Source organism: Lissotriton helveticus, chromosome 2_1 (genome assembly GCF_964261635.1).
Source record: "Lissotriton helveticus chromosome 2_1, aLisHel1.1, whole genome shotgun sequence".
NCBI lineage: Eukaryota > Metazoa > Chordata > Amphibia > Caudata > Salamandridae > Lissotriton > Lissotriton helveticus.
Genome location: NC_136059.1, coordinates 195776450 through 195792433, shown reverse-complemented (window position 1 = coordinate 195792433; position 15984 = coordinate 195776450). Strand labels below are relative to the sequence as shown.

The 15984-nt window shown below is 44.4% G+C and overlaps 1 protein-coding gene across 3 annotated transcripts in view; it reads right to left on the bottom strand.

The window, feature by feature from the left end:
• KIF24 (kinesin family member 24) overlaps positions 1-15984 on the bottom strand; it is a 269135-nt gene that overhangs the window by 26138 nt on the left and 227013 nt on the right. For 2 of the 3 annotated variants that reach the window (XM_078674708.1, XM_078674709.1), the window contains exon 12: positions 9661-9754. In XM_078674708.1, the coding sequence (XP_078530834.1) occupies positions 9661-9754 (94 nt within the window). The remainder of the gene's footprint in view (positions 1-9660; positions 9755-15984) is intronic. The other variant, XR_013606988.1, reaches the window with a different exon arrangement.

Sequence of the window (15984 nt, the reverse complement as noted above, 5' to 3'; positions counted from 1 at the left end):
CGATTCTGTCAAATTACCGAATCTGTATTATGAGATGTAGGTAGCACTGTAATCAGTGCTACATGGCTTTAAGAATTCGTTATTTACCACCAACTAGAAGTTGGTGGTAAATAATGAAAAGCCTTGAAAAAGCATTTTTTTTGCTTTTCTAACACTGCCATGTTGCAGACATACATGCCCTTAGGGCATGTATGTCTGCAACATGTGCACCCATACACGATTGAGGGGTGCAACAGGGTGTCAAAGTGACACCCTGCCACCCTTAAATGTTTCCCCCAATTATCGAATCGGTATTTACCGATTCGGTAATTGCCATTCATTCCTATGGGCCTCCAGGCCCATAGGAATGAATGGCAATTACCGAATCGGGAAATACCGATTCGGTAATTACCGAATCTTACCGATTCAGTAATTTAAAAAGAGAAATTACCTACATCCCATTTACCTACTCTTAAATACCGAATCGGTATGATTCGGTAATTAAGAGTAGGTAAATCGAGATTACCTACATCTGGCCCCAAATACCCTTGATCTCCAGGTCCCCCAGATGAGCACCCCACCCTAGAGTGGATGCATCCGGTATCGCTATGGCCACCGATGAAGGAAGATGGAAGGGCTTTCCTTGCTCCTCCAAGACAGATCTGCTGCAGTGTCTCTGGAGATCTTGATCGACTCCCTGAGATCCCCGTTGTGCTGATATCACTGCCTGCGGAGGCACCACTGGAGTGCCCTCATGTGCCAGCGTGCATGATTGACCAACAGTATTCAAGAAGCAAACAGAACGAGCAGGCAAAGGACCTTCAGGACTGAAACGACCGCTCCAATGTAAAACAAAGGAATCATTTCCTGTAGGTCGAGAATCCTTTGAGGAGGTGGGAATGCTCGACACACAGTAGTGTCCAGAACCGCCCCTATGAACAGGTTGCGCTGAGAGGGCACCGGGTGAGATTTGGGCACGTTTATCGAGAAACCCAATTTGTAAAACAGCTGGGTTGTCACCTGCAGATGATGAAGCACCTTCTCTGGCGACTCCGCCTTGAGCAGCCAGTCGTCCAGATAGGGGAAAACAGGAATCCCCAATCTCCTGAGATGGGCCGCCACCACTGCCATCACCTTGGTGAAGACTCGAAGTGCAGTAGTAAGTCCAAATGGGAGAGCCGCAAACTGATAATGTTGCGACCCCACCGTAAAACGGAGATGCTTTCTGTGCGACTTCAAGATTGGAATATGAAAATACGCATCCTGCAAGTCGATCAACACCATCCAGTCCTCCTGTTGCAGCTCTTTAAGAACCTGCGCTAGGGTAAGCATCTTGAACTATTCCTGCTTCAGAAAAAGATTAAAGATCCTGAGATCCAGGATTGGACGTAACCTACCATCCTTCTTGGGAATCAGGAAATACCGGGAGTAGCATCCTGACCCCTTTCCCGATCTGGAACCACCTCTATCGCACCTTTCTTTAGTAATGTTAGGACTTCCTCCTGCAGAAGAAGAAGGTGGTCCTCTGAACATGCACCTTGGCAAGGAGGGTAATGTGGAGGGAATTCCCGAAAGGGAAGAGCATACCCATTTTCCACAGGATTTAGAACCCAAAGGTCCGTAGTGACCGATTCTCAATCTTGTAGAAAATGGGTAAGCCGACCCCCCACAGGACCCACATGAATGGTGGATCTAGGGCTGCTTTGCTGAGTCAAGAGCGGGGCGAGGTAGAGGACGAGGAGGAGGAGGGCTGATGACCTTGTAGACGCCCTCTGTCTTGCCTCTATACGATTTATACAGAGTATTTTGCTGCTGCTGCTGCTGCAGAGGTTGTCTGTAGTTTCGAAAAGACGACCTTCCAAAACCTCTGTATCCTCTGTAACTGGAACCTCTAGGCTGCGCCTACGGGCCCAAGAACTTAGCGGTGGCTTTGCTATCTTTGAACATCTGCAAGGCTGAATCTGCCTTCTCACCAAACAGCCCGGAGCCATCAAAAGGAAGGTCAAGGAAAGTCGGCTGCAGATCGGGAGAGAACTCTGATGATCTGAGCCAAGCACTTCTCCTCGTGGCAACCAAGGAACCCATAATCCTAGCAACAGAGTCAGCAGTGTCCAGACCACTCTGTATAACCTGGCGTGCAGCTGCCTGAGTGTCCGCCAAGAATTTGTTAAAATTTAGTCTGTCCTCTTCAGACAATTTAGGAGCAAGCTGAGTCCATAAGAGCATGTATGTAACGGCCTAAAAGACAAGTGGCGTTTGTAGACTTCAAGGCCATGCTTGCTGATGAAAACAATTTTTTTGCGGATTGTTCTAACCTCTTGGAGTCTCTGTCCCCACGGACTTGAGGAAAAGCCCCAGATGATTTCTTAGAACAAGCTGCCTGCACAACAAGGCTCGCCGGAGAAGGATGAGATGTTAGGAAATCCGGATCTCCTGGAGCCGTACTGTACCTTCTAGCAGCAGATTTCGAAACCCCAGGAGCTGAAAAGTGCTTTTGCCAGACTTCCAAAACTGGTTCAGTGATAGCATCATTAAGAAGGCAATAAAGGCTTTATCACAGTGGAGGGAGAATGTAGAACCTCAGTTAAGATAATAGACTTAAACTCAACTGTTGGAAGCTGTAGATCTAGAAGCTCTGCTGCTTTCTTAATAACTGTGTGTTAAGGAGCCACATCTTTAGAAGGAACATCAGTAGAGGGAGAAAGTTCCCACTCCGGGGACGTATCTAGACCACTTGCCTCCTTCAATCCCTCAAATAAGTCTTCTGACTCTTCAAGCTCTACTTCCTCCATTTCTTCCTCTGCTTGATAGTGTTGTTCCTCCAAAATTCTCTGCACCTCTCGCCTCGACCTCCGCCTCGGCCACACAGAACTCGGACGGATCCGGAGCCAGCGTCGAACATGGATCCGGAGGCACAGCCTGAGTCGAACGAGGTCGAGCTGACGGCGCCGGAGATGAAGGATACGGCGTCGATGTCCTCAGCGCCGGGAAATGCCAGGACGGAGCCACTGGTAGAAACGGCATAAAGAGAGCCTGAGCATAAGCCTGAGGAACTCCCAGGTTAAAGGCCATAGGACCCATGGGAACCGAAGGTGCTCCAGAGGGGTACATAGCTCTAGTAAAGACTCCATACATTGCCTTCAAGTAATGTGATGGATCCGTACCCGGGCCAGGGAAAGGTGGGTAGGCCCCCGGTACAGTTTCCGGCAGAGGCATTACCGGACTCGGGCCAGTCGGCGCCGACGGTGGAGCCAATGGAGTTACTGATTCATCAGGGACCGGAGCTTCATCCATAGGAACAGGAGATTGAGCCGGCATCGGAGAATGCGCTGGTGAAGCTTCAGGCGAAGCCGATCAAACCGGAGTACCTTGATTGGAAGGGGATGGAGAGACAAAGCCCTTTCAATGTTGAGGAGCTGGTAAAGTCGTATCCTTGGCTGAACGGCGTCGAGAGCCGTGTCCCTTTTTTTTCTTGTGCTTCTTTGACTTCGAAGCATGACCTGACGCCGACTTCAATCTCAACCTTGACTTGGACCTGGACCTCGATCTTGATCTTCTTCGACCTCTCTTCTCTTTTCTGATCTTTGCCATGAATAGTTTGGCCTCTCTCTCCTTCAAAGCTTTTGGGTTCATCTTGCGACAGCAAGAGCAACCCTCGACATCGTGATTCGACGAGAGGCACCAGACACAATCCTTGTGGGGGTCCTTGATGGACATATGTCCCACACACTCTTAATAGGGCTTGAAAACTGACTTCCTCGAAGACATCTTTAGAAAAGAAACATGAGAAGTAAGCCAAGAACACAATGTAACCACAAAACCACGGAGAGTCCCAGAAAACCGTTAGCGTCGACGGCGCGGAAAAAAGGGAACTGACGTCTTCGCACTGACGAGGTTGTGGCTCCAGTGACGCCAGCAGAGCCGGGACGGAGCCATGCTATTGTGACGTTGTCCTCTTCGGCGTGGAGACCTACAAAAAAATTCCGAATGCTGCTTGCGCAGGGGACATTCACAAGGTGAGGAATCCAATGGAAGATGTATCTATCAGAACTAATTTATTTAATTTATACAGGGGTCAAACTATTTTCTTTTTTTTAAAATTGTTATTGAGTATAAATCAAAGAAAAAAACAGAAGTCACAGACATTACCATTTATAGCATAATAAAATATTAGGTGTGATAGAGTAATTAATCCCCTACACTTTTTTATTGATGTCATTGTCCGCGTACATCCAGAAAATACTCTTTCCCACTCATACTATTGCCCTCATACTTCTTTGGGCACCCTCTACTTTGATAAAACACCTTTTCTGCCTCCACACTAATCCATATTGTTGCACTATTCTCTGAAGGTTGGCGGTTGCGCCTGCAGCTATGTCATGTCTGGCCACCGCCAGTCAGATGTTACATTGTATCTTCACATAATTGGGTTTGGTGTGGTCAAGCATAAAGCATATCTTTGGAACCCATGTTGATCTCTGTATTGGACACTCTCTAGGCAGCTAGTAACCTTCTCCCACAATATCTTTATTTGCAGGCAATCCCCCAAAGTGTGCAGGAAGTTTCCCCAGTCTCCACACCTTCTGAAGCATAAGGAGCTGGTATGCCTATAGGTTTTCAGTTGGTGCATGTGTAATATATCCTGTGCAGTGGTTTGAGTGAAACCAGGTGGTATCCTGCCTTTAGAACCGCTCTTAGTGCCCACTGTGCTGCACAATATCTTTATTTGCAGGCAATCCCACAAAGTGTGCAGGAAGTTTCCCCAGTCTCCACACCTTCTGAAGCATAAGGAGCTGGTATGCCTATAGGTTTTCAGTTGGTGCATGTGTAATATATCCTGTGCAGTGGTTTGAGTGAAACCAGGTGGTATCCTGCCTTTAGAACCGCTCTAAGTGCCCACTGCGCTTCCCTTCATTCTGTGTCGTACAGACTTCTAAGGTCTCCACTCCATCTGTCTCTTACAGGTCCCACACAGTCAGGGGTATTATTAATTAGTGCCTTGCAAAAATTAGTGAAATTGCCTTGGATAGTCTGGCTCTTTTTAGTACTTTAGTGTTTTTGTAAGTGCAACACTCTTGGACAAAGGACTATCTCTCCTTGTATTTCTATGCATGTCTATGTTGCAAATATCTGAATCTTCGCTAACCAAAATCCTACTTCCAATTTTTCACATATTTATATGTGTGACTGTGTCTATACAACCCCTATCCTTAAATATTAAAACTATGTTCCAATGCAGTGTCCTAACACCTTTCAAAAAGTTGTAGTCGCAGAGTGGGGGTTCACCAGTTATCCTGCCCTGTTAATCACAGTGCATATTCCATGCTTGTTCTACATTGCGTATGAATCCTTTGAGGGATTTTTCACAACGATCCACACTGGGTAGCCCCTTTGTTCCATTGTGTGCCTATCAATCTGGGAAGCCAGTTCCTGTTGAGGAGTGAAGGTCCAATCATTCAGTATCACTAAAGCAGAGGCCCAATATCTCCGGATATCGCAGAGTGCAATAATACCCCACCCATCAAAGACTCCCTTACCTTGTGATATGTTGAGGTTCCTCAATCTCACAGTAATGTGTGCACTACATCATTGATTTACATAAAGTAGACATCCAGAAATTGGAACAGGGTGTTTTGAAGGGCACAGAGAAAGGACAGGGACATAAACTTGAAGAGGGCAGTTCTGCCCAGCAGGGACAGGGGAAGTTGGTGGCAGTGTGGCAAAACTTCCCTAAACCTGTCCAGGATCCCTTTTAGGTTGCGTCTGTAGCTTTCATTGGTGTCTCTGGTGATGTAAATTCCAAGGTACATGACACCTGATAGAGATTTATTTTTGGTCTCAGTATTTACTAATGGATTGGTCGACACAATGTACAGAACTCCGGAGGTTTGCTCCATTTTCTGATGACTGCGATTATAGCCGTGACCAGATCAGGTGATAATCGTACACTCTCCCTGGCTTTTAAGAATATGGCCACCAAATGGTCAACCAGATTACCCGAGAGGTGCTTAAATAGCTCTGCCAGTAGCCTATTTGGGCCAGGAACTTTTCCTTCTTGCAACTGCTGGGATATTGCATTTGCGATCTCCTCGCCAATTGATACCCCTCCATTTGTTTCAGTCTGGGCATTCGTAGAGCTGCTACAAAGCTTGCCATGTATGTCTCTGTAATGTGTACTTGTATGTTGTATAAGTGTTGTAGGTACATAAAACATATCACAGCAATCTCTGTCACCTACCACAATCTCCCCTACCGCATTCTGTGTCTTTGGGATTCACCTGATTACTTCATCTTGTCTGTCCAACTGTACCGGTAATTTGATAGTTTTATTTACAGCCCAATTCAAGTGCTTTTTCTTGAACATACATAGATTTTGGCCATATGTTCTGTAATGGACCTATATTCCTGCCGCTAGGCCTTAATCAGTCTGACTCAGTATAGAGTGGCATGTTGTGGTTTCTCCTGTTTGAGTTCTGTATTCTCCGCGTTTCTACGATTTTTTGGACGTGGGACTTTTTATATACCTGTTAATGTGGAAATGGCTTTTCCCACACTGAATCAACTGTGCCGACATTCTTGTTGAAGTATTCTTCTGTAATTCTAGAGTGGTGGTCAGACATGATGTGATTACTCAGATCTCTTGCGTTGAGTCACCATCCCTCCCGCTGTAGCGGTCTTTGAGATTCGAGAGTGGTAGCTACTAAAGAGTGGTCTGATATGCCTCTTGTGAGTAGAGTTGCATCTTTGAAAATGCCAACATCTATATTCTGTGCAAAAATGTACTCAAGGTGTAAGAGAGAGCCATATACGCCCAAACTAAATGTGAATTTTCTGTCCTCACAGGATGAATCTGTGAACGCTCAAAGGGATGTTGTGTCCTGTTTGTGGATTTAGTGTGGGAGTCTAGTGTGGTGTCAATCAACAGAAAGAAGTTGCCCCCAACTATCAGGGATCCTTTGGGAAATTGTGGGATTATTGCCACAATTCTGTTTAGTTTGGCTTTCTGAAGTGCATGGGTATCATATATAGTCATAACATTTTGTTTCATTTTTCCACTCCACAGCTACCACCACGTAACAACCGTACCCGTCTGTTCAGGGATCCAGGAGTCCAGTGGAGTAAATGGTGTTGTCTAGTGCACTTTTACCTGTATGCACTAGTGAACCAATCAATGTATGAAGAAGACTTAAGGATTGCAAATGTGCACCTAACTGTGGTGCACAAAACATTGTTTGAGAAACAAAAAGTCTTTCAAATTAAACATAGAATTCTATATGATGTGAATCTCATGCACATCATGTGGTGGTGGGTACCTCAGGCAGGGAGGGCCTGGAAACCAGTAGCTGGCTTAATACACAGAAAATGCTTTGGTGGCCGGATAAGCTATTGAGATGAACGATACCCTGTGCGCATGCTGTCCTAGAATGATTCAGGGGATGGGACACGATTGAGATCTCAAAGTCGGGAGAGTTGGTCTTAGCACTATTTACAAGCAATACTGTAGTCAATTTCATAAATACCTGCAGCTATGTCATCCACAGCCCGAGTTCAGCTCCCTAGAGGCAAAACTCACAACAGGTAGGTTAATCAATAAAGGAGCTAGTCAGGTCTACAAAACCATACTTATAAACCTTCCTGATCTCTAAGTTAAGGGGAGGTGGGACGCAGATCTGGGGTAACTCATGGAGGAATGGCAAAATCTGTGCCTTGGGAGGTTGCCATACGGGCCTGATTGTGGTCCCTCCTGTTTAATTATCTCCATCAAACAAATTCCATGATAGAGAGGACTTGGGAAAAGAAACACAAGCATTCACATACTGCTGCAGATATCACTTGGAGAAAGGAGTTTTCTTCCTCATATTATGTGACTGTAAATTAAGCCAGGATTTTTGAATTAAGGTCACTAAATAAAATCTTATCAGAAGCGGTAGGTGGCTGCCTAACGATGACCCCTAAAGTTGCATGGTTTGGTGAATAAACTTAAGATTACCAATAATATAAAGACAATGTTAAACCTGGGGGCACTTCTTGCTAGGTGAAAAGTGGGTTTCTTCTTCACCATATTATGTGACTAAAGTAATCCATGAATAAAGGAATTAAGTCACTAAATGGGATGACCTTTAAGGTTACATCCCTTAGATCATTAAATAACCTGTACATCATCACGGACATGAAGACCCTGTTAAATCTAGGACTACTTCCTACTAAGGGAAATGTTACTAAAAACTTGAGAAACAAGGGGTCGCCGGTAATAGAGGGTGCCTTCAGGGCATGGACAAATGCTTGCGGATTTACATCTGGTCACTGGCTGTCCGCACCAAAGTCTGGGGTCCCAAGATGGAACAGTTTAGTACTGCTGTGTAGTTGCATCTTTGGTCCTTGAAGTTATAACACAGGCAATTGCGATCAACGCTTTGGAGAAATTATGTGTAATCCCCGAAATCCTTACGAGAAATTATGTGAAACACTGATGTGGCATTTTGTGCTATTTTTTGTCATGAAATGCATTCTGGTGTACATTTTTGGATGCTAGGACACATTTTGCTCTAAAAAATAGCAAAATCGTGAATAACGCAGATAACACTTAATTACGCGACATGACATCATTTTGTTTTTTTTGCATAGGCAGCAAAATGGTAGAAAATATGCAAGACCATGCTGGGGTAAAACAAATTTCAGTCGGGCCTAGAATTAATTTAAAAACAAAGGATGTGATGTAAATGTTAGTTTTCAAAGTAGTGATCGGCTATACTGCTTTCTGTACAGATGTTTTCACATCGCTCAACACATTTTTAATTTGTAACTTATTACAAATGTAATCACTATACTTATGTGTAATTACAATGATGACAATAAATGAACAAGGCTCAGCAGAACCTAAAAAGAGTGAGATCGCGCCAGGGGCTGTCAGAGTGCAGACAGTAAGTGGTGACAACCTTTCCCCTATACTTAGTCATTGTGGATTTCGCAGTGCCATTAACTGTGATGGTCAGGGGGGCTTTCGGCTTTTGTATATATTTGTATTTGGAATGTTTTTAACCCTTATATTTTAGGACATATGTGTATGTGTGGGTATGCACAGGTCTGTATGAACGATAGTGTGTTTGCTGTGTTGGTTGCACTTGGGTCATTTATTGTTCATTATATATTAATCCTCACACATTTGTATTTCTTATAATATATTGAATACATTTGATAATTTTATATACAATAAACTTGTGTTTCTCTTTGTGGAAGGCCAGTTTCATGCACATTTATTACATTTTGCAGGCAGAGGGATCTCTTCTTGATAGTAAGTGGTGGGGTAGACAACTACTGAAAAGCCAGAAATAAAGGAATAGCCTGAGGCTGGCGGTAGCCAAATGAGCTGTTCCTCCCATGTCCAATGAGCGTCACTGCAATAAACCCAGACTTTCAGTGAGTTTTGTACTATGAAACCACTTGAACATCTCCTTCCAGTGCATGGCTTCAGGAGAAACACAGTGACACAAAATTGTCTGCCATAAACAGAAGAAAAGTGCCTTATCCTGGCACGATTGAGCAGCTCCCCCTTCATCAAGATGTCCATCATAGACTCTTCAAATACTGTCATAGCCACAATCTCAAATGGAACTCTCATTGCATTAGTTAACTAGTACAGTGCATCAGAGAAGTAATTTAATAACAGGAGGATATACTTACCAACTGTGATACCTGGCGAAGCAGGCATTCTTCCTTAATGCCCAAAGAGATCATTTCGTCAAGCTGTTCATGGTGGGCTTGGACGACAAGCTGCCTGAATAATGCAAAAATGATTTTATTCAGTTTGATTAATAATCGTCAACTTGATTTGACCTTAAACATTCGAATGCACATTGTTAACATCACCTTACCAATTTTTCATAAGCTCAGGTTGACTTTTTCATTTCCGTCAACACAGTTGGGGAACACAGTTTTTTCGTGACAGATCATCCTATTAGCATATGGGCTGGAACAAGGCGTATGCCAGATTCGTGATTAGTAAATGTATTTCCGGCAGAGGATGCATAGGGATATAATGCCCTTGTAATAGGGTGGATGGTATATCCGTCCTGTTTGACACAAAGTACCTGTCTATCAAACTCTAAATCAGGTCCTCAAAATATTCCACCGTTTACTCTTTAACCAGCTCTAGAAAATGTTGCTTTGTTGCAATATGACCGGGTGCATGTGATATTGAGTGATTTAAGCACAAACTGTCACCCTTTCTATGTGGTAGCCATTGCCTGGCACTGTCATAGTCAAACAGAAGAGGGTTCTCACCACTGGACGATCAAGAACCTGTGTTCCTTCTCAGCTAACCTCAGCTCATCAGTATCAGCGGACCCTGGAAGCTGTCATCATGTGTAGGCGCACCCAAGTGGGAGGGCCAAACATTCATCCTCCTTTCTTACTTTTAGTCCTACGAGTTCCCAACACCACTTTAGAGATCACCAAGAGCCTCTGATGGTCATGGTTGTATCAGGGGGAAATACTTTTACACAGATCAGTCCCTCAGGCATGTTCTCTGAGCCCTGTCAGATGTGGGATGCAATGGGGTCCATAGGTTCTGTCAATACTCCACTACCCTTCATATCTACAGAAGGCATACCTCTGTTAAACAATTCATCTTTCTTAGTCCAAAAATGTTCCATGGTGGCTAGTATTCCTTTAACTATTGCTGGGTCAATTTCAGTTCTTGCAACTCAAGTGAGGAGGACACCACCTTCTTTGGATTCTTTCTGTGGTTCACCATCCCTCCACCCAGCTCCATGCCTTCTGTGGATCTGAGAAAAATCTCAATCATCAACATTTGTGGACCGGGAAGTGGTCTAATAGCCAACGTGCTAATGCTGGATTCGAATTCAAGATTTGCTACTTGAACATTATTTCCAATGATATGAATAACTCACTGTCTCTGTGCCTCAAACTCTGTATATGTATATTATAAACATGTAAGTATGTGAAATGGACGATTACATGCAATATATTGTCCCATTCATCACCTCCACCTCCGGCCAAATAACTGTTGTGCCATCAACAACCTGATGTATTGCCAGATTACTATGTGTAGGGCCCTCAACCTTAAATCCACTGAGTATAACATATAAAGCTTCTGTCATGCAAGGATGTAAAAGCTTAGAGTAACTCACCAGCAGTCTGAGAAACAGAATGTTTATTCTCCTCCTGCTCACCACTATTCAGTATATTAGTTTTGTTAGGTTGGGTCTTCCCAGTTGCTACTTGGAGGCACCATAGGTGATGGAAATCATGGGTGTCTCCTAGCCACCCATGATTTCAACTCAGCGCCCTGCACAGTGACTAACCGGGCCAGCTACACAAGTCTCTCTTCGTTGAAGTGAGCGCTCACCCAAACCCCCACCCTCATCCATATTTTCAATGTTGATTTCCAGCTCTGAGACTCCTTGCATGTCTCTCTTCTCACGTATGACTCTTGCAGGCACTGTTCGGTCTCCTTGCACCCTGTGTACATACCTGGAAGCCTTGTTCCGTCCGCCACTTTTGAGTTTCTTATCCATCAAGGTAGTCTTCAGACAGCGGCAGCGGTCTGCCTGCCTCCAGATGCAGGGTTGGAGATACATGTTCTTTGCCGCAGTTCAGAGCTCAGCATCTCCCAAGTTGGCCACAAGTGAGAGCTTGCAAATGGAGAAATTCCACAACCGCCTCCTTAAGGGCAACTGGTTTCTCCTTCAAAGTAATTTTAACCTTTCATTTCTGATCAAGGCGGGCCTTTCTTGGCATGAATTCAAAAAAATCTTTTCAACTTTATGCAGGTCTTACGTTTTTGGCTAAATGGTGTGATCGGCACAATTACAGAATTTTAAAAGCCAAGATGAAATTGCCAGATTTACTCCCCACCTCATTAGGTCACACCCTCATAGTACTGCCTCCATTTGTTATTACACCAGCACTTTTGTTACACGACATAGGCACCAAGTAGAGTTCTATTTCATCACATGTAAAGTCCTATGTAAATAAGATGACATATCTAGAATTACTGATGATTTTTAACAATTCTCTTAGCTGGGTGCCCCTTTTAACCTTAAGGATGTATTTTTTTTTATAGGAACGTTGATGCTTTATGTAGATTCGCCAGAAAACTGTAGAATAAACCAATACTAGAAACATTGAGTCTTTACTGGTCTAAGTGCACCGTGTTGGTTTATATGGTGCCGGGCTGTGGGGTTTAAGCAAGGCCGGGATTCTTCAAACAGTTGAAACCGTTTTACCCGAAGACTGCTTTCTGTTCCAGGCAGCACATCCACTTTAATTTGTCATGAAGAACTAGTGCTGATATACCTGGAAGACCCGATAAGCCTTGCTCTCCTATTACGATCGATTAAAATTTGGGTTACACCTGAGAATGTCTTGACCAGAATTTGCCTGGCTGTATTGTCTTTCATTATTAGATAAAGCTTCCCAGATACCATGGCTTTCCTACATAAAACATACATTTAAGGTATTAGGCCTTGAGCCCCTTTTTGACAATCCCTCCTTGATTGGAACCAATAATTAATTGATTGTCAAGTAATCTTACCTGAATCACTGTATGAACATTTGTTTGGAAGGTGCCCAGGCCATGGATTCTGTCGTTAGGTATGCAGATGTTTCTACAACACACAACATTGAGCCCTATTTAGGGTGGATTGAGAATCCCACATATCAACACTTTGCATTTTAAATGTGCCTTTTCATCTCCAGGGTTCAGGACAGGGAGCTCTCGCCATGTGGATGAGACTGGTTTTCTATACAGAGCACTTGCTACTTCATCTTATTTTGCACTTTATACACCGGACCAAGACGCTTCTTTTTAGTACTGATTTAAAAAATGTATTTTTAGAAACCATAAAGATGGGCTCTTGCAATCTTTGTACTTGAGGGATCCATGTTTTTTTTATTTTAATTTTTTAACATTCTTATTGCTTTATTTTAACAGCATACAGAAGCAGTGAAATACGGTTACATAAAAAAGCGATAGTCCAACATTTTCAAACCATTTTAAAACATATCTTGCCAGTACGATATATAGTGCTGCATCGACAGTTATGATAGTATCTAGTTATAGGTACATATCTGCTTGCCCCCCACTGAATAATACATAGAGATTGCAGATAATATTGGGCCTAAACCCGTCCTCAACAATCAGTTTACCACGCTCTCTCAAGCAGTTCCCCAATGTTCTAATTTCCTGATGCTGTTCCCTGCCCCCCTTCAGTGGCTTGTGTCCGCCTGCTGTCGGAGATAGTCTCTTAAAGGTTGACAAACATCCTTGAGTCGGAATGTTGGTGGCTGCAGGCTAGCGTATAAGTAGGTCATGCTCTTGAGCCATAGTTTAACTGTAGATTTTTGCCGAATGCCCCAGCGAAGAACTATTTCCCGCCAGTAGCATTGCAATTGCTACAAATCTGCGTATGCCTTTGGGCAATGTGTCGGTGTAGCCCATCAGTGCTAGCAAAGGTGAAGGCGTCAGTCGCATCCCGGTCATTCACTGGAGTAGCTCATGTACCTCCTGCCAGTAAGCGCTAATCGCACTACAAGTCCAAACCATGTGTATGAATGTAGCTGCCTGTGTGTTGCATTTGGGGCAATGCGTAAAGTAGGTGCTATTGATTCTAGCCATCTGATGAGGTGTAACATAGGCCCTTCGGTGTATCTTGAAGTGTAGAAGATTGTGTCTGTGGTTGCAGAACACCAGTTTGATCTGCTCGCAACACCCCTTCCACTCCTTATCAGTGATAGGGTGTTTCCATATCGGTTGCCCATGCATCTCTGATCTTGGCGTCATGTTGTGGCAGTAGTGCAAGGCACGCTCTATACAACCTGGAAGTGAGATACTCCCCAGTTGTATCCGTGATGACCAATGTGAGCGGGCTGAACTCATGTGGTTCTACAGGGTAGGACATGAGGACATCACTCAGTGCACTATGCAACTGAGTCAGTATGAACTGGTCCATGAAAGTGGCAGCCGAAAAGCGAGGATTCTCTGTATGGGTAAATACATGCCCGCCAGGGAACAAATCTCCTAGAGTCTTTAAGCCCAATTGTGAAAGGGTGTGCCTAGCTACTGTCTCAAGTGTTGGAGGGAGCCAGGTGTTTGCCGATACAGGCAGTGCTGGTGAATATAATAGCTCACCTCCCATCCTTCTGAGTAACTTGTGCCACGCCCAACATGTAGTGGATAGTGGTTGTATGTCATGTAGATGTCGCGGAATCCCAACAGGAAGGAGCACATTCAGTAAAGTTGGGTCCACCAGATCTCTCTCAGGTTTGACATACGGTATGCGTGCATCTGAATGATTTTTTTTGTTTGAATATATTTTATTAGGCTTTCAATTTCCATGATCAGTACATAAACATACTCCGAGTATTATGGAAATGACACACTTATGTTGCATGATGACATAGCGACAAAATAGTGCAATGATGATATATAACAAGGTAATTAGTACACATCCCGGTTCTTTCCCGTAACATAGTGGAGTAACGTGTATGGAAATGACAGCTGTATGGGATGTTGTGCCGCTCGGTATCAATAGTAGCGTGGATTGTGGCATGGGGATGAGATGTGTTGTGGGGCGGCATATTCCCATAGTTGTTTGCCGTCCTTGAGTCTCCCCCGGCTGCTGGTGTGTAATGTGTCACCTAGCCTAGTGTTGCATCAGGAGTATTGAGTACTAGATGGTTGTCAACGATCAATATAATATACCCAAGTTTATGTCAAGCATGTCAATGTGAATCTACCATGACATCTTAATGTAACCATTAGGGAAAAGGTGAAAGGGACAGAACAGGGAGAAGTACAAACTCCTCCAACATAACGGGGTGGTGGGGGGGGAAACTTGAAGAAATAAAGAGTATGTTATGAGGAATATAGGATGAGGTTAAAGGATTAATATGTCGTGAAGGGTGTCAATACACAGCTGTGGTCAAGTCTATGTCTCGGGTACTGGATGATAGATGTCTCAGGGAGGGCGGGTCCCCTTCAGGGGGGGGGGGGAAGGGCGGCGCAGCGGTCTTCGACAAGCACCAAGGAGCCAGTGTCAAGGATATGGGGGCTCCAAGTGGTCGGCGCAGCAACTCCGTATCAACGCCTCTCTGTGTATGTGTATGCTGCCTCTTGTATCCCATCTAGTACCTGGGGTGGAGGCGTAGGCACCAGACCCCCCTCCGCATTTGCCGTCTGAAGTCGGCTCGGAATGGGGCCTCACCTAGGTGATGCCCTTGTCCAATCCCGCCTGTTGGAAGGATCTCAGGATGTCATCCTAGAGCTGGGCAATGGGGAACTTCCTCAGGCCCGCCTTCTCTTCCCGGTGCAGTGTGACGCTTTCCGCTCCTGCCCAATTAACAAAGGAGGCGTACCAATATTTAACATGTGAGGGCTCGCTCTTTTTCCAGCGTTTGGTGATTAGACGCTTGGCTGTGATGAGTCCCAGGTCCCAGACCCTAGCCGGCACCTTGTTTAGTTTAGTCCTCTTGTATAGCCCCAGGATGCAGGCCTATGCGTGCATCTGAATGATACCAGTGATACGAATAGCCACATTGCGCCACAAGAAAATAGAGCTGCATGTCCGGTACTTCAAAACCTCCTCTTTCATATGGGAGTACAAGTGTGCCCCAACTTACTTTCAGTTGTTTCCCACCCCACACTAATTTGATAAGATGTGTACTTAGTTGTGCAAAGAAGGCATTCGTCAGCGGTATGGGGATGTTGGTAAACAGGTTAAGGAACCGTGGCAGCACCACCAGAAGGCTCTGTGTTTTTCATTATTTAATTTGATAAAATGTGCTTTCTACAACCCGAAATGCTACGGTACCCAAGGTATCATTTCAATCGATGCCTTTTAGTATACCAGAGTTGTTATAATTGTGGTTTTTTTTTTATCATCAAGGTACCAGATGTCAAAAAATCCTTTTTATCTAGTAGGACTGATTACCTATGAGTACTAAGTTTGGACAATCTTATGTTTTATTGTAGCTTTTGTGCTT